Consider the following 26,450-nt stretch of genomic DNA (forward strand, 5'->3'; position numbering starts at 1 on the left):
CATTCACACAGGAGAAGTGAATTTACTGAAGGAAAACATGAAGGTGCTGCACGCCTAATGCAATGAAAATGCACAGTGAATTTTTATTTGATAAATTCATACACAAGAAATGCAATATTGAGCACATTCTGCAGATGATGTTTCCTGCATGTGTCCTATAGGCACTGTTTACCTGAGTTTATAGTGGACAACATGGACTTAAGCTGATGATGAGAACTGTGTTAAATTAATTGAGTTCAAACTGCATGAAAAAAAATGCATGAAAATCAATGTTGCTGCTGATCATTGTCATATCCCAGGCTGTAATAATCCAAAACAAAAAAAAATCTACTTTGCATGTAGTTTATAAAAATACTTCATATTCTCCCATTTTTCCTTCTGAAAACATGGTGCCATCATGACAAATATCTGGCATTTAAAGGGTCAAATCTTTAAAAATGCAATAATATTTTATATAAATATTCAGGTCAGATGTAGCCGAATAAAATGAGCTCCATGAAAGCAGAATAAAATATACATGTATAATTTTTTAAGCAGCAATTTGAAGAGTGCATATTATGGGTTAAAGGTCTTAAGTGTAATATGTTTGAACGGTCCCAGAGGGTTAAGTCTTAAATCAACTCAACTGACGTTAGTAAAGGTCCGGAGGTTGCTGCAGGATTCGTCCATCCTTTATAATTAAACGGGCATCCTTACAATGATGCATGCAGGGAGATTTAATCAGCCAATCAGGCTGAAGTGTGGAGTTTACTGGCTCGTCAGTGCACAGAGCAGGCGACAGACCCAAAATAAATAATTATTCATCTGAGTTAAAAAAAAAAAAAAAAAATCACACCAACCCGTGACGTCTCAAACCACCAGGAAGTGATCACGTCGTGCTGAAACAGCGTGGTGGTCCCTGCATGTGCATTGGCTGAAACCATAGGTGTGTCAGGGGCGTGTGTGCGCCATGTCGCCGTGCGTCACTACGTTACTTCCTGCAGAGGATGAACGGAGGTTTTTGACAGCGCGGAGGGAGACGACGCGTCAACTTTACAGCGGAGGAGATCGGGGGATCAGTTCTGCGGAGTGTCCCGGGACCTAAACACTTCCCTCCTCCTTCCTCCGGGTAGAGACACCAGTCCATCTCGTCACCGGCGTCCGAGAATGCTTTGGATAGCAGCCTCTGAGGTATTAATCATATTTATTGTTATGTAATTGAGATTATAGAGCATCTTCGGATGTTTGGAGCCAACTTGTAATGCTTAGATGCAGCTGAAGTTCTCATGCTTTATGAGTTTCCTACTAGGCTGCACTGACTCACTGTTTTCTTGCTTCTATTTTGAATGCATGCTTTTGTTCTCAGTTTCTCAGCAGGCTGTGTGATTGTGTGGTTGATCTGAGCCCAACTCACATTTCCTGGCCGCTCATGTCTTCACCTGTTTTGGTAATAAACCCACACAGCTGCATGTTTTCAAGAGTATCTTCAATCTAATAAGAGGAAACTGGCTCAAATTTCCCCTTGAAGCCTCAAAAAGAGCAGACTTTAAGTTTCCCTGATGAGGCAGTGACACATGACAGTCTACGAATTATTGCAGAACTTGTTTAACCCAATGTGGAAGTGGGTTTTTATGATTTCCTCTGTTCCTTGTTGTTGCACATGGATGACCTTGTTGCAGAGATTCAAACCTTGGTGAACTTGTAGAGCAATTGTGGGTCTGTTAACATGCACCGTTGAGCACAGCTGATAGCTCCTGTTTCCTCTTCCCCTGTGACCTAAAGATAGAGCCTTGTGTCTGGGTTTGTAGTTCCTGTGGGATTTAAACACAATGTCCTTTGAGGTGATGAAGAAACAAGGGCTGGGCCGGGGTCATCTATGAAAGGGAATAAAGTCGTATCAGTATAGTAAAGAGGTAACTGCCGACCCATTTTCAATATATTGACCCATTAAGGTGGTATTATTCAAACATGAGGATGAAATTACAGACCTGATTGTTGTCCTCTGTTAAATCTAGAGGAAAAAGAGGCAACTAGCAAATATTTTCATTTGATGGCTATTGGTCTGATGGTTATTTCTTGATGAAAAAGCAAGCAACCTGAATATATTCCATGCATTGTAACTCAATACCCAGAAAATAAGCATTTTAAACGACATTTGCAATCCTTGCACTATCAAATATTTGGCACTTGTTCTGTAAAAATGACTTGGATTTCAAAACAGTCCATGAAATGTAATGTTATCCATGTGTCTGCTCCACATGAAGCCATGCCAGAGTTCAGGTCAGGACACACAGAACTATACCTCTATAACTCATCCAAACCAGTTGTGGAAAGTTTAGCTTGTGTTGTGGTGGGGTCCTACATATTTTAAACACAACCCAGCATAAACTAAAGAAGAGTTCACTGATCAAACAATGAAAAAAGAAAGGCTGTACCTTTGGATAGCCTATGGAGAATCATACCTACACCTTACCTGCCTGCTGATAAGGTAGATGATCAGCAGAGGCAGCTGGACAGACCAGTTAGACCACACTTAGTGAACAAACATCTGTACGGTCTTCACTGTGCACACCTACGTCTTTCTTTTTTTTTTTACCCCTCTTACTCATTTTTTGCACTCTGTTAGGACCTGTCTGCAACCCACAGACTAGATAAACAAGTGCAAGCATGCTTTCAGTGATCACATTGTGTGCTCACAGGAGTAAACAGAGCGTGTTTACTATCCAAGCAAATGACACAATACTTTAGTCTTAATGTCATGTTTAACTAGAAAAATTAAAGCTGTTGTGAAGAGTTATTTGGTTTTAAAAAACCTGTATGAAAACTGAATCTTCTGGATAACCTACATTTTATAGACAAAAGTATTTGTCTACCTGCTAATTATAGAATTCAGGTGTTTCAGTCAGACCTGTTGCCACAGGTGTATAAAATCATCACCTAGCCTTACAGTATCCATTTACAAACATCTGTGATCCTAAATGGGTTGTTCTGAAGAACTCAGTGACTTCAAGCGGGGTACTGTGATGGATGCTACCTTTGCAATAAGACTGTTTGGGAAATTTCATCCCTGCTGGATATTCCACAGCCAGCCTTAAGTGATATCATTAGAAAGTGGAAGAGTTTAGGAACAACAGCCATGAATTGGAAGACCATCAGAGATCGGGGTCAGTGGCTGCTATGGTGCTGAAAGTCACCAGCGCTCTACTGAGTCGATAGCTGAACAGTTCTGATCTTCCACTGGCATTAATGTAAGCACTAAACTGTGCAGCAGGAGCTTCATGAATGGGTTTTCATGACTGAGCGGCTGCATGCCTCACGTCACTAAGGATGGAGTGATGTAAAGCACATTGACACTGGACTGTGCAGCAGTGGAAACATGTTCTGTGTAGTGATTAATCTGTGGCAGGGGGCAGGAGAATGTTACCTGCCTGACTGCATTGTTCCAGCTGTGCAGTTTGATGGAGGAGGGATAATGGTATGTGGCTGTTTTCCACGGTTTGGGCTAAGCCTCCTCTCTCCAGTGAAGACCAATCCTAATGCTTCAGCAGACCAACACATTTTGGACAATGCTATGCTTCCAACTGCGTGGCAGGAGTTTGAGGAAGGCCCTTTTCTATTCAAACATGACTGTGCCCCAGTGCACAAAGGCCTCTAAAGACATGGTTTGATAAATTTGATGTAGAAAAACAGGGAGTATGAGCCAGGCCTTTCTCACCCAACATTAGTGCTTAACCTCAAAAGTGCTCTGCAGTAGGGGTCATCAACTACATCTCAATCAGGAGAGACTTGATCTGAGTTTAAAGGTCACATACTTTACCCTTTTAAGACAAGTTTATTTTGGTCTCAGAGGTCCCCAAAACATACCTGTGAAGTTTGTTGCTGAAAAATATTCCAGTATTGGATTATTGCATGACTGAAAACCCCTCTGTTTCTGCCCTGCTCAGAACAAGTTGTTTCTGTGTCTGTGGCTTTGAGTGTTAATGAACTGTCTGACTCCGCCCCTGACTCCGCCCCTCTCAGGGCATGGATGTGGCTTAATGGATGTGGCTATCCTGATCAGGAGAGGAGGGCAGAACTTTCTTCCAAATGGGGAGGGCAAACCGAACCTGGGGGCGGGGCTAATTCCCCACAGGATGCAGGATCAGATGAGGAGTAGACTTCTGAGAATCTGGACCAGGAACCAGAATCCCCTTCTTGTCCTTCAACCGTGTAGCTGTTGCTGCATGCTTTGGCTTAGTGTCTTGCTGTGGAAAATAAACCGTCTTCCAAGCTTTTGACTGAATAAGATTGTCTGTAAGGATTTTCCATTATTTTGCCTCATTGATTTTACCCTCTACCTCTACAAGCCTGGCTGCTGAGAAGCATCCCCACAGCATGATGCTGCCGCTACTATACTTCACAGATGGTGTGTTTGTGGTGATATGCAGTATTTAGCATCTCGTCTAGTGGCCAAAAAGCTCCATTTTGGTCTTATCAGATCAAAGAACTTTTCTTCCACTTTACCATGGAGTCTCCCACATGCCTTTTGGTGAACTCTAGTCCAGATTTAATCTGAGTTTTTTCTTTGCTATATTGTTATATTCCTTCCATTTCTTGATGATGGATTTAACTGAACTCTGAGGGATGTTCAGTGCCTTGGAAATATTTTTGTTTCCATCCCCTGACTTATACATTTCAATAACCTTTTCTCTGAGTTGCTTGGAGTGTTCTTTTGACTTTCTGGTGTAATGGTGGCCAGGAATACTGATCAACCAGCGACTGGACCTTCCGGACACAGATGTTTTTTTACTACTAACTACTACTTTTTGGCAGAAAGCCAAATCATATTCACCATGATTGATTGATAAAATCAATAAAGAAACATAGGATTGTGATTCACCGAAGGTGGCGCCAAAATCCAAACAAAGTAAAGGTTCCTCCCAGGAGATTTAAAGTCTGGAATCCGACAGTAAAAATGTAGTTGCTCAATCTCCTATTAGCTAATTCTTCATGCTGGCTTGGCTCTCAGATGTAAGCAGCTGTGTAAACTGAGCCTTTACTCTGAGCTCACAGTAACTCCATTACAGCCATTTTATATCCTTTTTATTTTATTTTATATTCTTTATTTTCAACAAATGCAATGTGTAAATCAGTGTTGTTATAGTATTTTACAGCATTTTATTACAAGTTCAATTAATTTTTACAACTCTAGAGAGGAAACAATAATTGCTAAGGAGAGAGAATGCCTCGGTTTTGAGGTATACTGTTGTTTTTGTCTTAATCCTACTTTTATCTTGTTAATGATATTATTATGAATACATAGTGGCCTTACAGACTGTATACTTTGTACTGTTGCCATCCTAGAAGCCAATCAGTGTACAGACTGTAGAAAAACAACTGTAACATCTGCTGCCATGACTTACTGGAAGTAGGACAGTTCGTTATAGAGCGTGAGCGTTAGCCATGGTGCTGTGATGTTGTGTGATGGCTCAAACAGATGTCCTTTACCCCGCTGAGAGCAGCTGTGAGCTCCAGCACACTCCCTCCCACACACTCTTTAAGATCCACTCCGAGAAGGCAGACAGCCACGGACAAGGGCAGAGAAATTTAGTTAAAGCTGCGTGTCCATACACTGAAAAGCTATTCATAAAATGTAAACAGTGACTCTGATGTACAGTATGTACTCACTGAGCATCTTTAGAGTCTCTGTGGGTATCAGGGCTCTTTAAATCAGAGTCAGGGCTCAAGAACAAGTCTCGGTTTGTGTGCTGTGGGTGGACACGTTTGAACTAGGGCTGGGCAAAATGGACCAGAAATCATATCTGGATATTTTTGAAGATGTATGGTGATAAACTCAATACCATACATTCACACCCTTTTACTTTTTTCAGGTTTATGTTACATCCTGATGCATTTATACTCTTTTTTCTCTCATTAATCTACAGTCAGACTGAAATATCATATTTGACATAAGTACTCAGACGTTTTACTCAGTACTTAGATGAACCAGCCTGCAGCCTTTCTAAATATGATGCAACAAACTTTGCACTCCTGGATTGGGGGATTTTCTGCCAGTCTTCTTTACAAATCTTTGCAACGGACAGACATTTTCAGATGTCTCCTGAGATGCTGAATAGGGTTCAGGTCAGGACTCTGGTTGTCCCTAAGCCACTCCTGTGTCATCTTGGCTGTGTGCTTAGGGTCATTGCCATGTTGAAAGGTGAACCTTAGGCCCAGTCTGAGGTTCTGAGCACTGTGGGACAGGTTTTTATGAACAATATCTGTACTTTTCTCCATTCAGCTTTCCCTCAGCACTGTCTTCCAGTCACTCCTGCTTAAAAACACCCCCACAGCATGATGCTGCTACCACCACGCTTCACTGTTAGGATGGTATTGGGCAGGTGGTAAGTGGTGACTGGTTTAGAATTGAGGCCAAACAGGTCAATCTTGGCTTCATCAGACCAGAAAATCTTGTTTCTCATAGTCCGAGAGTCCTTCAGAGGCTTTTTTGCAAACTCCAAGCACACTGGGGAAAACTTTCTGTCTAGCCACTCTGCCGTAAAGCCCAGATCAGTAGATGGCTGCAGTGATGGTTGTCCTTCTGGAACTTTGTCCCATCTCCACACAGGATCTCTGGAGCACAGTCAGAGTGACCATCAGGTTCTTGGTCAACTCTCTTGCTAAGGCTCTTCTCCCACGGTTGTTTGGCCGGGTGACCCACTTTTGGAGGACTTGTTCTATTTGAGAATTCTGGAGGCCACTGTGCTCTTGGGAACCTTCAGAGCAGCAGAAATGTTTTTGTAGCCTTCCCCAGATCTGTGCCTGTCACCAACCCTGTCTCTGAGCTCTGCAGGCTGTTCTTTTGAACTCATTGCCACCTCCTTCCTCTGACTGGCATTGTCAGCTGTGAGGCCTTCTATAGAGAGGTGTCTGCCTTTACAAATCATGTCCAGTCAGTTTAATTTACCACAGGTGGATTCCAATCAAGGTGTAGAAACATCTCAGCAAAGATCCAGAGAAATTGGGGAACCTGAGCTAAATTTACAGTGTTTTGTGAAGAGTCTTAATTTAAATTAAATTTTCAGATTAAAAGAATCACCAATCTTCAAATATTAACCAAAAAATATTTGTTTAAATTCATGTTTGACATCAAAACTGCTATAAAGTCCTGAAACACTTTTATATAAAACTATTGTCTCTGTGTATTCATAACCCCATCCCTTGTCCAAAGCTAAAGTGTGTCACCACCATTGTTTAGATCTATCCCCATTGGGGACCATTTTCAAAAGGCTCCATTTTTCATGTAAAATGTGGTGGAGTGGTCAAAATTTGAGGAAAACATTTTTTATTGTTAGCTCAGGGATCTTTTGTTCCAGATCTCTCTTATCTAACTGATAAAAGCCTGGAAAATTTCAATCACAATGCTGTTGGTCTGGAAACACCAGAGAAATGGTTGTGCTTTCATGCTGTAGCCATGCTTGAAATATAAAGTGAAACTTGCACCCACATTTTTCTCCTCCAAACTTGTATCTGCGTCGGTATTGTCCCTCCTCATGATCATTTTTCTCTCCCCCTTCTCCTCACAGTCTGGTGAGTAAGGGCCTCTTTCTTCCAGTTTTGATCTCCACCATGGCGGGGGATCTTTTCAGCCCCCCATCCCCTCTGGGGGATTCCCTGCTGGACGGTCCGCTGTGTGGAGACCTGATGGAGGATCTACGTGACATCTCCCAGTCTATCGGAGACGACACGCTGGGGTTTGACTTTTTGGAGCAGCAGAGTACCGGCTCTGGATCTGAGAATTCCATTGCACTGGGTGAGTATGTGAGTTGCCTCCTGGTCAGAGGGGGAAAAAAAACTACTAACAAATAAACCAACAACTTAAAAGGTTGAACTAAACATGTCAGAGTTTATTTTTGCTACCAACAGGTGATGGGGATCATTACTACGCTGACCTTTTGACCATTCAGGCTCCTCTGTGCCACATGTCACTTCACTAAAAAGGCTTCTGTAAAACTGTGTCTGATAACAGAAGATTAGATTTTCTCCGAGTCTCCTTCATGATCTTATCTCGCGAAATTCCTGAGCAGCCTTTTACAAATGACCTCTGTAATTTTAGAAAACAACCAATAACTCAGAAAGTAACAATAAAAGATGATTCTTATTTCCATTTTTAACCCATTGTTCTAGACATTCACAGTATTTATTCTTTATTCAACTTGACAGTGTTTATGTTTTGTTTTCCTATTGCATTTTTTCTACATTTGCCTTCTGCCAATTGGCATTATTTTAGGCTGTTAACACAGAGGTATCTAGTATAGGACTTTAAATTTTTCACATCTGCATGGCATTAAGAAAGTATTAAGACTCTTCACATAAACATTGTAAATTTAGCTCATGTTCCTCCCTTTTCTCTGATCTTTGCTGAGATGTTTCTACACCTTGATTGGAGTCCACCTGTGCTAAATTAAACTGATTGCACATTATTTGTAAAGGCAGACACCTCTCTATAGAAGGCCTCACTGTTTACAATGCATATCAGAGCAAAAACCAAGCCATGAGTTCAAAGGAACTGCAGAGCTCAGAGACAGGATAGTTGACAGGCACAGATCTGGGGAAGGCCTGGAAAGCCTTTCCTCAGTGCAAAACAAATAAAAGCCCACTTGGCTTGTGGATGCATGTGGAGTTTTTTGCAAACTCTAAGCAGGCTTTGTCAGCTGTGAGGCAGACACTGGACTAAATCATGTCCAATCAATTTAATTAACCCCAGGTGGACTCAAATCAAGGTGCAGAAACGTCTCTGTAAAGATAGAGAGAAATGGGAGGAACCTGAGCTACATTTACAGTGGTGTTGGAAAGAGTCTGAATACTTATGTTGATGGGATATTTCAGTTTGGAATTTCAGTAAATTTGCTAAATGAATTTAAAGAATTGAAGCATCAGGCTGCAACATAAAGCGGAAAAAGTTTGCTTTAGAGCAGGGGTCATCAACGACATTGGTTTATGGAAAGACACTAGATTTTCAATTAAACTAAACTTACTAGACTGACTTGGTCTAATTACTTTATTTTTGTTCAAATATTTTCATTGCTTTTTAAATGTACATAATGCTATTCTTTACTCATGAGATCAGTCAAATCCAATCCAATCCACTTTATTTATATAGCACATTTTAAGAACATTCAAGTTTACCAAGTCCTGCAAAGTAAAATAATAATTAAAAAAAGATCACAAACACTGCAAAAGTAAAAAAATTAAGAGGAAGGAAATAAAAGTGGGCCATAAAAACATTTAAAATGAAATAACAATACATAAAAACATACAACAACAAAAAGCCATAAAAAACACAGAGAGTTGGACCATTAAAGTCATAAAAGGACAGAGATCACACAGCTCTCATGCTGAAATAAAAGCCAAAGAATAAAAATGAGTTTTAAGACGGTGGGTGGGGGATGTTTTAATTTCTAGTTCCAATTCGTTCCACAATTTGGGAGCCACCGCAGAGAAGGCTCCATCACCTCAGGTTTTTATAATCGGGTTTTTGGGACCCGAGATGAAGCTGATCTGCAGACCTTAAGGACCAGGAGGGGGTGTAAACATTTAAGAGGTCAGAAACTTACTGGGGTGCTGATCTGTTTAAAGATTTAAAAAGAAACAATAAAATGTTTAAATGAATTCTAAAATGAACAGGAAACCAGTGGAGGGATGCCAGGATCGGAGTTATGTGTTCATGTTTTTGTGTACCTGTTAAAAGACGAGCAGCAGCATTTTGGATTAACTGTAAACGTGTGAGGGAAGCCTGATTAACACCAACGTAAAGAGCATTACAGTAGTCCAACCGTGTAGAAATAAAAGCATGAATTACTCGCTCAGTTATTAAAAGATTAAACTGATTTAATCTTGCATAAAAGCCTCAGATGATAAAAAACTGTATTTAACAACAGAATTTATTTATTGATCCAATTTAAAATCATTGTCAACTTTTACACCAAGATTTAAAACTTTAGGTTTAAAATAAGGTAAAAGAGGGTCCATCTCCCTGAGAGGTGCCTCCTGGGCTCCACTGGAGCCAACAATGATCAGTACAATAACCAGCTACAGGGTGGTGATTGCAATGGTTTGGCCCCATATTTCCTACTCTATGGTGCTCTCCATCACTGGGTTTGATGCTCCTATCTGTGCCATGAAAGGTGAAGAACATGTGCAGGAAATGTTTTTTTTTCCTACCATTTTCAGACAGGGAAAACTGTATCTTTAATCGAGAATGGACTTAAGAGTATGTGTTTATCATGACTTATATTTGCCTATTATTGGCGAGCAGGCGAGTTTCTGTAAAATAGATCAAATTTTAAATCGCTGAAAATAAAATAGTTTCAAATCTAAATTGTTTTAGGGGTTGTTTTCATAGCTGTCGGGATTTACGTAAAAAAGATACCCTTAATACCGTAACCTCCTCGTTTCTTCCTCGTGTTTTATGAATTTAATCGTCTTTTTGGGGCTGGTAGGGAGCTTTTGGGGCCTGATGTTGCCCCTGGGCTGAGAAAGATACAGTTTCAGGACCGCAGATTCAGGCCCGGAGATTGAGGACCCTGGCTGCGCACAAGCATGTTGATTATGGGCATTCTTTTAAATGCAGATTGCTAGCTATTGCTATTGCTACTACTCACGACAGCGATGGACGACAATCAGGGTGCAGCCCTTAAAGAATTAAGTTTGCTCACGTCCTTCAGAATGAGGTGTTCCGATAAGAAAAAACAATAAAGTTGGTAGAATGAAAAATTGTTTAACTAAAACAAGCAAAATTAAATTACAACAGAATGAGAGTCTGTACCCAAGAAGTTTAATATTTAGCCTGTGCTTAGCAAGCAGTCATATTGTTAGTGGAAAATATATGGCTAACTAAAGTGGTTCCCAACCTTTTTTCCTTTGAGACCCCCTACTTGTATGTAACAAAGCTGATCCCCCTAAGATCAACACAAAAAATAACAGTGATACTTTGTGGCCAAAATCAAAACAAATTCTAACAGGTTTTTGTTGTGTAAATCCAAACAAAGTAGCCCCAAACACATATGATTTTACCCAGAAACCATTGCATGAAGTGTTTATAAGTGTTATACCAAGATCTCTGTTAGTATGTGCAAATCAAATTTTAACAACCTCAGAGCAGATAGAGCCTCACGCACCCCCTGAGATCTCTGGTGTTCCCCAAGGGGGTCCTGACCCCAGGTTGGGAACCAAGAGCTTACACATTTAAAGATGCATGAAACAGTTATATAAAATTAAGGGGAAACAGAAATAACATTAAAAAAAGTACTTCAAGTGAACTGTAGGTTTCTGCTGATCAAAGTTGTGCCAACTCAAGCAACAAACACGGGTCCTAGCGCTACAGTCCTGAAAGTGCTGCCTGCGAGCCCAGGCCGCCAGTCGATTATCACTGCTGTCGAGCATGTTTTTGCTGTAACTTTTTCAAAATAATGGTGACAAATCCACTTGTTTAATAAAAGATAAAATGGGTTAAACATAGTCATTCTTTAGTCTGACGTTTACCTGAATAAAATATATTCATCTTAATCTGGTTTAGTAATTTAGGTTTTATCTTATTCTGTTTTAACTTCAAAATTATCTTTTAGTAGTTTATCCTCTTGTTTTATCGTCTTTCCTCAAGTTCTTAAGTGTTTTATTCCCTGTTTGAGCATATTGCCATTATCTTTTAGTGTTTTTATTCTCATTCAGCACCCTTTTATTATTTGTTTATTTTTTACTTCATTTCAATTTACTTTTTATTCCATTTGATGATATTTTTAATTTTACACTTTAACCTTACCTCCAGTGTTTACTCATTTTAAACCTTTAAGATGGCATTTCCTTGGTGCGTACTGGATACATAGATTTCCCTAGTGTCTTTTATTTATGATGCATTTTGCCAATACTGTGTATGGATTGTGGGGTGGGTGGGTTAGGGAGTTGGGCGGAGTGGGGTCGCCTGTGTACATGGGGAGCGCCTTTAACCACTAGGCCACCTGCTCCCCTATTTGGGAGAAAATTTACATACTTTTTGTCCTTTATGCATTGCAGACACCTTGACACCCGCCTCAAGTCCATCTTCAGGGACATGTGGAGGAGCACCCAGCCCAGAGGAGACCTTCACCCCCCTCAACTTGGAGTGCCGAGTGTGCTCCGACAAGGCTTCAGGGTTCCACTATGGGGTGCATGCCTGTGAGGGCTGCAAGGTGAGAGATGAAGCATAGTGAGGCCAGTTTGAGTATGTGATGTTTTGCATGGACCGACAAACTTAAATGAAGGTGAGACAGGAGATATACAGGTAGGCCGTACTAGGACAGAAACATTAACACTGTTTGAACTGATGACAGCGTAAATATTTCCATTGGAGTTCTTTCCTTTCACGTGGCCGTGCAGCTATTTCAGAGTGGAACAACAGCGCACACACCCACTCTCACATGTGCACATGCACATACATGGCCTGCATAAGTACCTGCATGCACAACATAACACACAAAGCCTGGCATGTAGGAGCGCCTGACCTAGGGGCCAGTGGAAAGTTTTTGAAGCACACCGTCGAGTCATGTGAGGTAGGGGACAGAGTGGCCTCAGTTGCCTCGTCACCTCTCCCCTGCTTGGCACGGAGCCCATCTAAGAGACTTTATTACACACATACACGGGCACACATGGAGCCGCTGCTGCTGGCACGGAGCGCTTCTTTGTTTAACAGCAAATATTACCTTCATACGGAGTCCCCTTTGTGACACAAGTTTAGTTTAATGCATTTTTAAAAAGTTCTCATTATTATTCAAGTTGAATTAGTTGAGCTCCACAGGAGACTTTTGTGCTGAAATTCCTGACATTCTTGGGATTTTTTGTAGCACAAAAATGTCATTACAGAGCACTAACACGCAGAACATTCTGTAACTGAGACTATTGAGTTCATTATCAGTTCACTGATCATTTCTCTGAGTGTTAAAACCATTAAGGATCATCTCTGCATTACTTTCCAGTCATATGAGCTTCCTTAGGCTGAAACTTCAAACTTGTGACCTTATCTGCAGTTTAATTCTCCCATCACTTTTTCAAGAATATGTTTGGTTGCAGTGTCATCAACTTTATGTAAAAATCTACAGTTAGATCGGCCTGTTCATAAAGTTGCAACCCGGATTCCAAAAAAAGTTGGGACACTGTGTAAAATGTTCATAAAAAATGATTGTTAAACCTCATAAACCCAGAACACAGACAACATATCAGATGTTGAGGCCTGTTGAAAATTAGACATTTTACCATTTCTTGAAAATGATTAGCTCATTTTGAATTTGATGGTAGTTACACATCTCAAAAAGTTGGGACAGAGCTGTGCTTACCATTGTGTAGCATCCCCTCTTCTTTTGGCAACAGTCTGTAAATGTCTGGGAAGTGAGGAGACCAGTTGCTGGAGTTGTGGGAGAGGAATGTTGTCCCATTTTAGTCTGATAGAGGGAACCTCTATTGTTTTCAGCATTGATAGTTCCTTTCTAGATGGGTAAGCTGCCCACGCCATAGGCGCTGATGTAACCCTATACCATCAGAGATTCAGGCTTCTGAACTGTGAGTTTATAACAAGCCATCTCCTCTGCAGTGCTCAGGACACAGCGTCTGTGGTGTCTAAGGAGAATTTCAAATTCTGATTCATCTGACCACAGAACAGTTTTCCATTTTTCCTCGGCCCATTTTAAATCAGTTTTAGTCCAGAGAAGACAACAGCGTTTCTGGATCCTTATTACATATGGCTTCTTCTTTGCTTGATTCAGTCATTTGTGGATGGCACGGCCAACTGTGCTGACAGCAGTGATTTCTGCAAGTGTTCCTGAGCCCATGCAGGGATTTCCATGCCTGTTTTTAATGCAATGATGCCTGAGGGCCTGAAAATCCCAAGCATCCAGTATCGATCCAGCCTTGTCCCTAGCTCACAGAGATTTCTCCAGATTTTCTGAATCTTTTGATGATATTATGGACTGTAGATGGTGGGAGATTCCAAATCTTCACAATTTTACAATGAGGAACATTTTTTTTCAATTGTTCCAAAACTTAGAGATTCAGCTTTCTTTATATTTACTTCTGAGAGACGCTGCCTCTCTGAAATGCTCCTTTTATACTCAGTCTTGTTACTGACCTGTTGCCAATCAGCCTAACTAGAGCTCTGTGCAGGACTCTTTACTTAGGGTGCTCTCACACTAGGCCATCTGTACTGTGCTGTATTCATACAGTGCTAAAGTTTGACCCCCTCCCCTGTACCCGCTTTGGCACAAACTCACACTGCTCAACGCATCCAGGCCTGGGCACGGATACGTCATCACACGGAGCATCCACTGCTGATGAACTTATACGTGTTGATGACTTAGTATGCATAAGTATTGTTTTAGGCTGTAAAATAGCAGCCAATTTATACAATATCTGATCTGGCACCAGAGTTATTACACCTGTCCTTGGATCACGCTAACTATACAGAGCCCAGTAAGGAGAGAGAGAAAGAAAGTGGTTCATAGCGGAGTTTTCGCTCACAGCATATAATATTGAGCCTGATCAGAGGTCTAAGCACTTCTCCTGCTGAATGAAACCCTGACTTTTGGACTCGTATGAGCCCCCACAATCGTTCTCCCGCGTGTCCGTGCACTATCTGAATCCCTCTGGCATTCCTTTATGCGCCATGAACTGTGCCTCAGTGTAATTTTGGATGCCTTTCAGTTCTGTACCAAACAAGCTCTCATGTCACGGGACAGCCAGTTAAAAGATTTTTTTATCGCGACAAGAGCAATTTTGACCATATGATGAGAGCTGGAGGTGAAAACACCACAGGATTAATAAACGATGTTCCTTTTTCCTCAGTACCATTAACTTTTTCAGTCTTTTTGTTGACACATCCCTATTTTTTTTGCTGTGTTGCTGCCATCAAATTTAAACTGAGCTCATAGTTTTCATGAAATGAAAAAATCTCTCAGTTTTAACATTTAATATGTTTATGTTTTATTGTGAATCAAATATGGGTGAGTGACATCTGCAAATCATTGCATTCTGTGTTTATTTACATTTTACATAGCGGCCCAACTTTTGCTGTAAATCTTCAAAGCTGTTTTCAGCTCCTTTGTGTTTGATTTGTCCACAGTCTGTTTTTGCTCCCTGAACTGGCAGTGTGCCTTCAATTCTCTTCCGATCTATAGGAAACATGACGGACACAGGCAGGGGGCAAACATTTCGCAATCTCCTTTTTTTCCTTCCATGTTTTCAAGAATGCACATCTGTATGTTCTTAGTGCTGTAAAGCTGGCTCTCCTCTCACGTATAGCACTCGCCCTTGGGTTGGAACCAAGATTAGCAACTTGACAGTGATCTGTAGGTTTCTGCACACGTGAGAGGTGTATTTTAACCTCACTTTGTTGCTTAAATTCTTTAACTGATGATATTTTGCAATCATGGAAAACTCTGGTGTAGATATGCAACATGCACAGTTCATGGCTTCCATGCTGGACGAGCTCTGCCTAACATTTTCAACACCTTGTTTTAAGAGAGGAGCGCTCTGTAGGGGGACTGATTGGAATGTGGAGCAGTGCCGTGGTGCGAGGGCTTAAGTCTGCTGAGATGATGGTGTGCGGGATGTTCAGGGCAGGCAGTTAAATCACCTCTTCCTGTTATAGAGGAGGAAGTTGTTTGCAGAGATGTCATTTAAACAATTTCTTCAGAGAACAGTTGCCTTTAAGGTAAAATTGCACAACACATCCCTTTGCTTACGTCTTTTGTCTCATTAGTCACCCCCTATGGCAGTAAAGTACCAGCCTCTCTGCTTACTGTACCCACAGACATGCAAAGACATGCATACGGTAAACACACATCTGCTTTTCCCCCCTTGTTCCAGTAGGTTGTTTTGTAATGTGTTTTTGATGACTCTTATGTGTCACTAAACCTTATTCCAGGAACTATGCCTTTTCTTCACGGTCATCTATTTTTCACAACAAAGCTAGACTTTGTAGAATAAAACAGTAATTTATGACAGAATAACCCTTTCAACATAAGGCTCCTTTAAGCTGATTTCTGACACATTTCTTGTTCATATATGGTACTGATTTCTTTTTTTATATATTTGTCACTCTTAAATGTTTACGATCATCAAACAAATTTTGATATTTATCAAGGATAACCTTGAGTAAATACAAAATGAAGTTTTTAATGATGACTTCAGTTATTAAGGGAAATTAGACATCCAAGCCTACCTGGCCCTGTGTGGAAAAAGTAGGCTTTGGACTCCCAATGGTCCATGCTGAGAGCCATTATCCACAAATGGAGAAAAACTGATAGAGTGGTAAACCCTCCAGGAATGGCCGGCCTACCAAAATGACTCAAAGCAAGTATGGACGACTCATCCAGGAGGTCCTAAAACAACCGAGACCAACATCTAAAGACCTGCAGGCCTCACTGGTCTCAGTTAAGGTCAGTGTTCATAAGACGTAAAAAAGACACTGGGCAAAACCTTTTCCAGTGACTTTATTTCTAATCTGTTGGGATGGAATTTCTTGAGATGGCATCATGATGTGTTGCTTTTCATACAAATACAATAACTTTATTTATCCCCAAAGGGAAATTCGTTTGTCTGGAGTCTCATCTGTTTATGGTAGAATTATAGAGTCTTATTGCTGATGGTATGAAAGATCTTCTATATCTTTCTGTTCTGCAGCAAAGAAAGAGGAGCCGTCCACCACTGTTGTTTTTTCGGTCATTTAGGGTGTTATGAAGTGGATGATCCATGTTCCCCAGAATGGCCTCCACCTTCCTCATTGTGCATCTCTCTACCACATCCTCCAATGAGTTCAACTTGATTCCAACCACAGAGCCAGCTTTTTCCACCAGTTTGTTCAGACGCCTTGCATCCTTTTAAGAACGTCTGGTGTACTCCACTTTGTCAGACAGGTTATGTCTGGGAGATTTCTGGTTTAATAACTGTAATCACAGTTGATTCATGATTTTACAATGGGAGAAATGACTTTTTCACATAGGGCCAGGTAGGTTTGGATGACTTTTTTTGATGATCTGAAACATTAAAGTGTGACAGATTTGAAAAAAAAAAAACATGAAACCAGGAAGGAAGCAAATGCGTTTTCACAGCTCTGTCTCTCCAGATATGTTCATTTATCTGTTTAACAGCTGGAGGTGAAGAATATCCTGACATCTCATTGATGCACACAGGTGTGTGTTAGTGCATGTCATTAGATTATATGCACTTGTGGCACATGTGCAGCACCTATTAGCCTGTGTTGGCCCACTGCCTTGTATCCCTGTGTGCATCATCAGGCTTCAAGATGTCTTCTCCAATCAGGGATCACCCTCAGAAGGGCATAGCTCACAGTACACCTTGAGGCACATCTCTCTTTAAATATAGATGTGATTCCACTGTACAGGCCAACTCAAAATGTAATAGAACACTTGACCTACCAGGTGTTAAAATGTGCTGAAGGCGTGTACAGTATAAAAAGGTGCTGCAGATATCCTGCCTATCATATGTTATATAAAACACTCACACATGGAACGCAGTCTTAAAAGTCACCTTTGGATCTGTGTATTAAAATCTACAACAGAAGAAGAAAAGACTCCATCTGTGTATAAAAGTATAATTAAAGCTACTGTCAGGAATTCCAAGGTGGTTATGTAACAGACTTTTGTTAATACCGATGCTGCTTTAGGACCTTCAAAAGTGAACAAGACCATCAGAATGTAGATTGATGGTTTGTAAAGAGTTATTTTTTACGTCTAAAACTGCCAGTGGTGGGGGGTAGGTGTCCTGTGAAATGATGATTTACATGCTACAGAAACTGCCTTTTTTATATTTTCCATGGCATAATTTCAGGACAAATGAAAAAGTAATAAGGCATTGTTTTATGAAAAAACAGAACTTACACATGCAGCACTAAATCAACAAAGAGAAAAGAAGCTCTGTTTTGTCCACAAGGGGCGCCAACATCAACTTTAATTCCTCACAAGAGCTTTAAATGTGGCTTAACAGCCAGTCTTTTAAAAGGCTTTTAAGTTTAAGTTTATATTGGTCTCAGAGGTCCCCAAAACACCCCTGTGAAGTTTGTTGCTGAATAAAACACTCCAGAATTGGATTTTTTGCATGTCTAAACCCCCCTCTGTTTCAGCCCTGCTCAGAACGGGCTGTTTCTGTGTCTTTAAATCTTACTAAGCTGCCTGACTCCGCCCCCATCAGGAAATAGATGTGACTTAATGGGTGTGGCTCTCCTGATACACGTCTGCCAGCTGAGAATTGATCAGAGGAGGGCGGAACTTTCTTCCACGAGGGGAGGGCCAACCAACCCTGGGGGACGGGCTTACCCCCCCCGTGACATCATGAGGGGAAAATCTGAGAACGGCTTGTTGCACACATTTTCTGAAAGGTGGAGAAATAAAGGTGGGGGGGAATGGATTTTTCTGGTACCTGGGGGAATTGTGGACAGGCAGGGGCTCATATTTTTGTAAAATAAAACTCTGAAAAGTGATTTTTGCATAATATTTCCCCTTTAAATATGGCTTTAATAGCCAGTCTTTTAGGATTGCATGCTTTGTTGAGTCTTAAAAAAAACGTGGTGGACACAGAATAAATACTTCCCTTGTGCATGAGGCAGTAAAAAAAATATGGTGTTGAATTTAATCAAGAAGCTTCTTCACATAATTTACAGCGAAAAGGGCACACTCCAACAGTTCGACCTCCTAGGGTGCACAACCAGAAAGACTTTTGACTGTAGCATCAGTCTGAAACATAACAAAATTGGAAAAAGTGTTGGGGGCTGAATACTTTCTGATTTCACTCTACACTTTCATGCAATCTACCAGTTAAGTTGCATAGCACATTGATGGCTCCATTCTGTTTCCAACAGGGCTTCTTCAGGAGAACCATCAGGCTAAAACTGGAGTATGACAAGTGTGAACGCAACTGCAAAATCCAGAAGAAGAACAGAAACAAGTGCCAGTACTGCCGATTCCACAAGTGCCTCTCTGTGGGCATGTCCCATAATGGTAAGGCCTAAATATATATTTAATGCTCTGCAGCAGCTTTGCAATAACAAGTGCTAAAGATTTAGACTGTAACTTTATAATATGTTTTTTCAACTTCCAAGAAAGGTTGCATTGATTACAAATAAAAACTCTTTAGTCATAGTAAAACAGATTTTTACAGAGTTATGTCAATTAATTTAAAATATGTAAGTGGCTGCATAAATATTCACCTCCTTTAAAATGACTGAATTCAACAGAGATCCAGCCAGTTGGTGCTAGTAGCCTCACAATTACTGAGAAGGGGATCACCTGAGTGCAGTGAATGTGTGTCAGTGATTGTAGCATAAAGACACCTGTGTCTGGAAGGTCCAATCACTATTTAATCAGTGTTCCTGGCTGGCTACCATTACACCATGAAGACAAAAGAACACTCCAAACAACTCAGAGGAAAGGTTATTTAAAAGTTTTACGTCAGGAGATTGATTAAAAAGAAACATTTCTAGGGCTCTACATCCCCCAGAGTTCAGTTAAATCCATCATCAACCATCATCGACTGAGACCTATCAACACAGACTCTGTGCTGTGACAGATTTTTATTTGATTGGCATTACTTTGTAGAAATCTTTTGCACCGTTGACATTAAAGAGGGGATTTATAAAATCAATAAAAGGGTAAAACATCCAAGCAAGTGAATACTGTACAAACTGAGCCCAAGTCCAGCTGTTGTAGCAAAATCCCAAAGTTTTAAATTTGAATAAGAGTGTTTATTCTATCAGAAAACATAAACATTTAATTTGTCCTCTCTAAAACAATGAAAAGAAACTCACTAATAAGTACACAGTTATATAAAAGTCTTATCAATTATGTGTTCTTCCAACAGTAGGATGTATCTGTGTCTCTCTGTGTTTTAAATTGAGTGAGTTTATATAGAACAATGTCCTGCCGGAGCCTGCCTGACATTGAGAAAACACAGGCTCCATATAGCTCCACATCTGGCCTGTCAGCCGTACCCACTGCACAGGGGTCATTGAGTTTGTTTCGATGGCCTCCCTCTGCAGGCAGAGCAGAAACCTGAGAGGAGGACGACATGTTATCCTGTAAAGAGGGGAAAGAGAACAGGATGCTGAAGATCTACTGTGAGGAAAAGTTTGTGTACATGTTTGCTGTAGGGGATATCTATGATCTATATTCTATATGTAAGCAGTTTACTTGTAAAAGAAGACATTTGAATACTCTTCAGGCTGTTGCTAATGGTTAATGTGTCTGCATTCTAGCTATCCGGTTTGGTCGGATGCCTCAGGCAGAGAAGCTCAAGCTAAAGGCAGAAAGCAAGATGGTTGAGGAGGAGGTATCAAACCCTATGTTGGCTGACCACAAAATTCTGGTGAGGCAGATCCACGAAGCCTACATGAAGAACTTTAACATGAACAAGGCGAAAGCTCGGCTCATACTCACAGGAAAGACCAGCAAGACGGTAAAGAAGCATCACACTGACGTCAGAGGTTTGCAGGTATTGTTTAGTTTGTAAACCTCACCTTTTTCTCCTGTCTGCTCCCAGCAGCCTTTCATCATTCATGACATGGAGACATTCCAGCTGGCAGAGAGGACGTTAGCGGCACATATGCTCAACGGTGACAATCCAGAGTTTGAGATTGGCCTGCAGGCTGGAGAAGTCGTTCCATCTGTGGGGAGTGGGGAGCTCCAGCAGAGGGAGGCTGAAACACGGCTCTTCCACTGCTGCCAGAGCACCTCAGTGGAGACGGTTACAGAGCTGACAGAGTTTGCCAAGGCGGTGCCGGGTTTCCAGAGCCTGGATCTGAATGATCAGGTGGGTTTAGAGAAGCTTTAGTGTTTGAACTGAAATAAGGATGGATTTTACTTCACTTCAATTGAAGAGAACTTATTTCTTATACATTTTGCCTCCTCTTTTAGGTGACTCTCCTAAAATACGGCGTTTATGAGGCTCTCTTCACTCTCCTGGCTTCCTGCATGAACAAAGACGGCCTCCTAGTGGCGCGCGGCGGAGGTTTCATCACCAGAGAGTTCCTCAAGAGCCTGCGGCGGCCATTTAGTGACATGATGGAGCCTAAATTCCAGTTTGCTACACGCTTCAACTCATTGGAGCTCGATGACAGTGACCTGGCTCTTTTTGTGGCTGCAATTATCTGCTGCGGAGGTGGCTGACCTTTCCTAACTTAATATGTATTCGCACATTTTTAAGAATTGCTTCCTCATATTTTTATTTCTCCCTCTACGTGATCCCTCCCCTCCAGATCGCCCCGGCCTGGTGGATGTGCCTCTTGTTGAGCAGCTGCAGGAAAGCATTGTTCAGGCACTACGGCTCCACCTGCTGGCGAACCACCCAGACAACAACTTCCTCTTCCCAAGGCTGCTGCAGAAACTGGCCGACCTCAGGGAGCTGGTCACAGAGCATGCTCAGTTGGTGCAGGAAATCAAGACAACAGAGGAGACATCGTTGCACCCGCTTTTGCAGGAGATATACAGGGACATGTACTAAAAAGAAAGGATGTTAGAATAGGAATAACTGCCATTCAATCCGTGAATAGTTTAACTAGACTAAGACATGCATATCATTGTACTGTACATAGTTCATTGTGCAGCTTTGGAGGATACTCAGTGCTGAGGTATCACCATGTGATCTGTAACTTTTAAACTCTGCTGGAACTAAACTCAAATGAAATGAGGAGCAAGGAAACAAACTTTTACCATAGCTTTGAGGAGATGTTTGTTAAAATGCGTGAGAGAACAAACAGTAACTAGGAAGCAGGCTGAACAAATTTGCATAGCATTTAAATGGGTGCACACATCATATAGATACCAGGACATGGCTGCTGCAGCCATGTTAGCACGATGTATTTAAATGGGGCATGCAGCATTAAGTTAAAGCGGAGAATTCTTAACATTTTAAATCTTTAAACAGAGATATTTCTATGCACGAGATGCTTCAACTTAATACCTAGACAGAATCCTGTCATGTCCTTTTATTTAGTGCAAGTGCCTTATTAAAGCAAACCAGGGATGCACCGATACCACTATTTTCAGGCCTCATCCACACGTAGGCGGGTATTTTTAAAGGTTTTTCCTCATCTTTATTTCAAAATATTCCAATCTACATGCACGGCAGTTTACAAACATCTTCGTCCACATGAAGGCCGACTGCTGTGAGGAGCACCTGACGTCAGAAATAATGTCCTCGATGTGTGGAAATTCTCTCCCTGCTCCTTTAATGCCAAATTTATTTTCAGTTTTCTCATCAACCTGAACTTTGGCTGCTGGTTTGGGTCTCTCTTATGTTATGTGAAGCAGCAGTGAGATCTGTACTCAAATAAAGCAGAGGTGTCAAACTCAATCACAGCAGGGGCCGGATTGTGGATTTAGGTCTAACCTGAGAGCCTAACAGGGTCAACATTCAACCATAACATTTTCACCAGTATGAAAATATGAAAAAAGCACTGATGATAAATCATTTGGAAATTCAAAAAAGTAACAATTATTAGTTTAAAAGCTCAAATCTGAGATAAAAATTCCAATGTATTAGTTCGAAAGATCAGAGCATGATATTAAAAATAGAAAAATAATATTTTACAGAACAAATATATGAGGAGAAAGTTGAAATCATAAGTTTGAAAGGTCAAAATATGAGATCAAATTTGAAATCATGAGTTTAAAAGTCAAAATATGGGATTAAAAAGCCAAAGTAAGGAGTTTAAAATGTCTAAATATGACTTAAAATTTAAAATTTGGGAATAATTGGGATAAAAATGTGACATATAAAGTCCAAATTATGAGTTGAAAAGGTCAAAGTATGAAATGAAAAGTCAAAATCATAAGTTCTGAGTCATAATCTTAAAATGCAAAATTGAAAATATAAATCACAAATTCATTTCTTTCCCCACATTCTTGACTTTTTATGAAATCTTTCTTACTTCAGTTTTTCAGATGTTTATGGCTTAACAAGGGTATTTTAAATAATCAAGTTGAAGTTTACATTTTTATAATGGAGGAAATCTGCAGACCTCATACTGGTGGGACAGTTAGAATACAAATGTGATGTGATCTTGTGGGCCAGATATGGTTCCATGGGCCGGATTTGGCCCCCGGGCCTTGAGTTGACACCCCTGCAATAAGGCATCTCTGTCAACTTAAGCTACTGTATGTGTAAGAATAAGATAAGATAAGATAAGATGAGATAAGATTAGACTTTATTGATCCCAGGTGGGGGATTCTGGCAAAAGAGAAAGGTGATAAAACACGATAGAATTTAGAATAAAGAAAAAGGACAGGATAAATAAATAAAAAGGACAGGTTTATACAATTAACACTCTGTGCGGTCAGTAGCAATTGAAGTGACACGTGTTTGTGTAAGGTGACATGGTACACTTACTAGCATAAATATATACAGTGCAGAAATAGTCCAAGAAGAATGGAATATTACATGTGCAGCACTTTTCAAGCAAAAACATATGCCCCGGCCTGTCCACAATCCTCCCAGGAATCAGAAAATACATTCCCTCCCCCCTCTCTTTCTCCACCTTTCAGAAAATGTGTGCTGAAACAAGCTATTCTCAGATGTTCCCCTCATGATGTCATGTGGGGAGTTAGCCCCTCCCCCATGATCAGTTGGCCCTCCCCCACTTGGAAGAAAGAGGAGGATCAGGAGAGCCACATCCAATTCTTGAGAGGGGCAGAGTCAGACAGCTCAGTAACGTTTAAAGCTACAGATACAGAAACAGCTCATTCTTTTTTTTTAGACGTGCAAAAATCCAACACTGGAGTTTTTTTCACCAACAGGCATGTTTTGGGGACCTCTGAGGCCGATTTAAACTTGTCTGAAAAGGACAAAATATGTTACCTTTAAAGTCACTTATCTGGTTTATAGAATCACAGAAAAGCATGTGTGAGCTAAAATCTAAGGTGTAAAATAATATCATATTTTGCATCTTAACTTTCAACATACACATACGTCATTTAAAAATCTCCATCCTGTGAAGACTTTTCAAAAAGTTGCGTTTTCAGAGACCTAAAACACTGTTTTCATGTGTACAGAACAAAAATTATTATAGTTAACTGAAACTGGCCTAATTTTAGGACTTTGATATTTTGATATTAAATTTGAACAAGTAGTCTGAATGTATTCTTAAAAAGATGTTTGCTTTTTCTGATCCTGACAGGTATTCCTTACTGCTGAAAAAAACTAAAAACTAAAACATATAAAAACTAAACTATTTGTGATTTTTGCTAAATAAAAACTAAACTAAATGGATAAACCAGCAGTAAAAATGAATTAAAGCAAAAAGTAAAAAACTAAATATAAATGAAATGTTATGAAAAATCCCCAACTTTTATTTCCTTGGTATAGAAAGTCAAAATGCACGTAACAGTTTTAGAAAATACCTACCTATGTGTGGACAATCCATATATGGTGAGCTGGATAAGGCACCAGGTGCCTGTAGAAGTGCAGCTGCCGCTCCTGTATCTAACAGTTAACCCCTTCCCATCCCGCCCTCCTGAGCACGTCAGCATTAGATGCATGGCCTTGGCAGCAATACCCAAAAATGCACCTTCATGCTCATGCCATGCTGCAAAATAATATCACATGCTCAGCAGTGTTTAATGCATACAAGTGTGAGTACTTAGGCTTGGTTAGCATGGATACTGCATACTTGTATCAGATATCGGTGCACCCCTAATTCAGACAATTCTTCCTTGACCATTTTAATGTTCATAGTTGAAGAAATTGTTGCATCAGTATTCACAAAGTGCCATAATGTCAGTTTCTGCTTCTGCATACCTCTATAAGAAATACAATGCTGTAGTCATGGGGTAGATTATAGTTATAGTGTTAATAGCTAGTGTTGAATCAGGGAAGAGTCTGGGTCATAAAACTGATGCATTCTAGTCAAGCAATAAACCCCACAGAGCCTTACTTCATGTGTCAGCTGACATCAGTTTAAAGTTTTATGTTTATGATGTAATTTTTTTTTCCTCAAGCACAACAAGGTAGCTCATTTTAAAACCAGTGTTAAGGAGGATTTTCTCCTACCATTAAGGCTAAATGTTTTCAGGACAGAATAAGTGTAGCGGCCAGTGTTGGATAATATTTTGACTATAAACACAATAATCTGTTAAGCTGGTTTATGTTTTATTTTGTAAATATAATAGGAATGTGGCGGCCACAGTGAAAGGGATGTGTGTACATGCAGACAGTAAAGCAAGCCTCAGAAACGGGCCAAATGCTTCTTTTTTTCTGAATCTCACCTTTTGATGAAGTAATGTAACATTGTTGTCATAATTACACAGTTTATATTTTACCTGGTATATCAGTGTACATTGGGACATGCTGTTAAAGGAATCATGATAAGTGGTAGATTGAATAAACTAATATATTTAACTTAGTTTTCTATTAGTAATGCTCTGTTTTATTGCCACTGCTTTCATGCTGATACTGATTAATAGTTCCTGTCAGTCAGACCCCACTTTAAAACTGTTAAGTAGGCTTTTTCCATTTTCACTCCTTCTGCAGAGGTAGTCTTTTCTTTGTCTATTCCTGTGCAGGGCTCTAGTGATTCTTTTAGACTACAATCCCTGACTTGTCTAAGTCCTTCTCTAGTATCTTGGCAGTTGTTCTGAGGTCTTTAGACACATCTCTCACTAGTTTTCTTCCCAAATGTTTTAAAATCTTCCTCTTCCTACCTCTGCCAGGCTTGTTCTGGACTGTGTAGCTCTCATTGAATTTCCTAATTATATTTCTCACTCCAGTTCTTGACACTTGGAAATGCTGTGATAACTTCTCCTGCTTTGTGAGCATCAACAATATTTTTCTCAAATCTAAACTGATTTTTTTTTTGTTTTTTTTGCCATGATGCTTTCTCCAGTGACAGCTCAAACATTTACTGAAGTTTGAACTGTGTGTAAATGTGAAGATAACCCTCAGTTTAACTTGATTTAACAAACTTTGACCATTACAAAGTTAAAGCACGTCATTGCACAACGGTGGATGTTGCAATGGCTTAACAACAATGTCAGTTCTAAAGAGGGCTAATAATTTAGACCAGCGACACTCAACGCGTGGCTCTTGAGCCACATGTGGCTCTTTTGTGATGATTTGTGGCTCTTTTATGTCTTAATTTGAAAAATTATTCCCCAAAAAAACCTTAAAGAAAAGGGAAACTTTGACCTCGTAAATTATCCGTTGCAGGTCACATTAATCAGTTTGTTTTGTACACTTATAGAATTTGTTTTATTTGTCAATCCTTTTTTTGACTATATTTCCATTGCCCTTACTTGCATTTTAGTGCCACTTTAAATCCAATTTTTACTGTTTTAAGCCCACTTTTGCCTTTTAATGCCCCTTTTCCCCCCATTTTTAACCATTTTCCCATCTTTTTGCTGCTTTTTGCCCATTTCATTCACTTTTGCACTCATTTTTGCCATGTCTTTGCTGTTTTTCTG

The 26,450-nt window shown here is 40.3% G+C and overlaps 1 protein-coding gene across 2 annotated transcripts; it reads left to right on the forward strand.

Moving 5' to 3' along the window:
• Positions 1 to 1,021: 1,021 nt before the first annotated feature.
• LOC121505387 (peroxisome proliferator-activated receptor alpha-like) lies at positions 1,022 to 21,642 on the forward strand. 2 transcript variants are annotated; one of them, XM_041780665.1, is made up of 8 exons: positions 1,022 to 1,170; positions 7,545 to 7,771; positions 12,031 to 12,185; positions 18,860 to 18,998; positions 20,252 to 20,451; positions 20,536 to 20,805; positions 20,910 to 21,153; positions 21,251 to 21,642. In XM_041780665.1, exons 2-8 carry the CDS (start codon positions 7,588 to 7,590, stop codon positions 21,493 to 21,495), a joined length of 1,437 nt encoding a protein of 478 aa, XP_041636599.1. In that variant the 5' UTR covers positions 1,022 to 1,170; positions 7,545 to 7,587; the 3' UTR covers positions 21,496 to 21,642. The 2 variants fall into 2 exon arrangements, with proteins under 2 accessions (XP_041636599.1, XP_041636600.1); XM_041780666.1 differs by having other exon boundaries at positions 20,539 to 20,805.
• The last annotated feature ends 4,808 nt before the right edge of the window (positions 21,643 to 26,450 follow it).

Source organism: Cheilinus undulatus, linkage group 23 (genome assembly GCF_018320785.1).
Source record: "Cheilinus undulatus linkage group 23, ASM1832078v1, whole genome shotgun sequence".
Lineage (NCBI taxonomy): Eukaryota > Metazoa > Chordata > Actinopteri > Labriformes > Labridae > Cheilinus > Cheilinus undulatus.

Excerpts from the sequence above, each read along its gene's own strand:
- LOC121505387 (XM_041780665.1), top strand. The coding sequence starts at position 7,588 with ATGGCGGGGGATCTTTTCAGCCCCCCATCCCCTCTGGGGGATTCCCTG. Across the intron at positions 7,772-12,030 it reads TGAGAATTCCATTGCACTGG|ACACCTTGACACCCGCCTCA; the intron begins GTGAGTATGTGA and ends TATGCATTGCAG. Across the intron at positions 12,186-18,859 it reads ATGCCTGTGAGGGCTGCAAG|GGCTTCTTCAGGAGAACCAT; the intron begins GTGAGAGATGAA and ends TGTTTCCAACAG.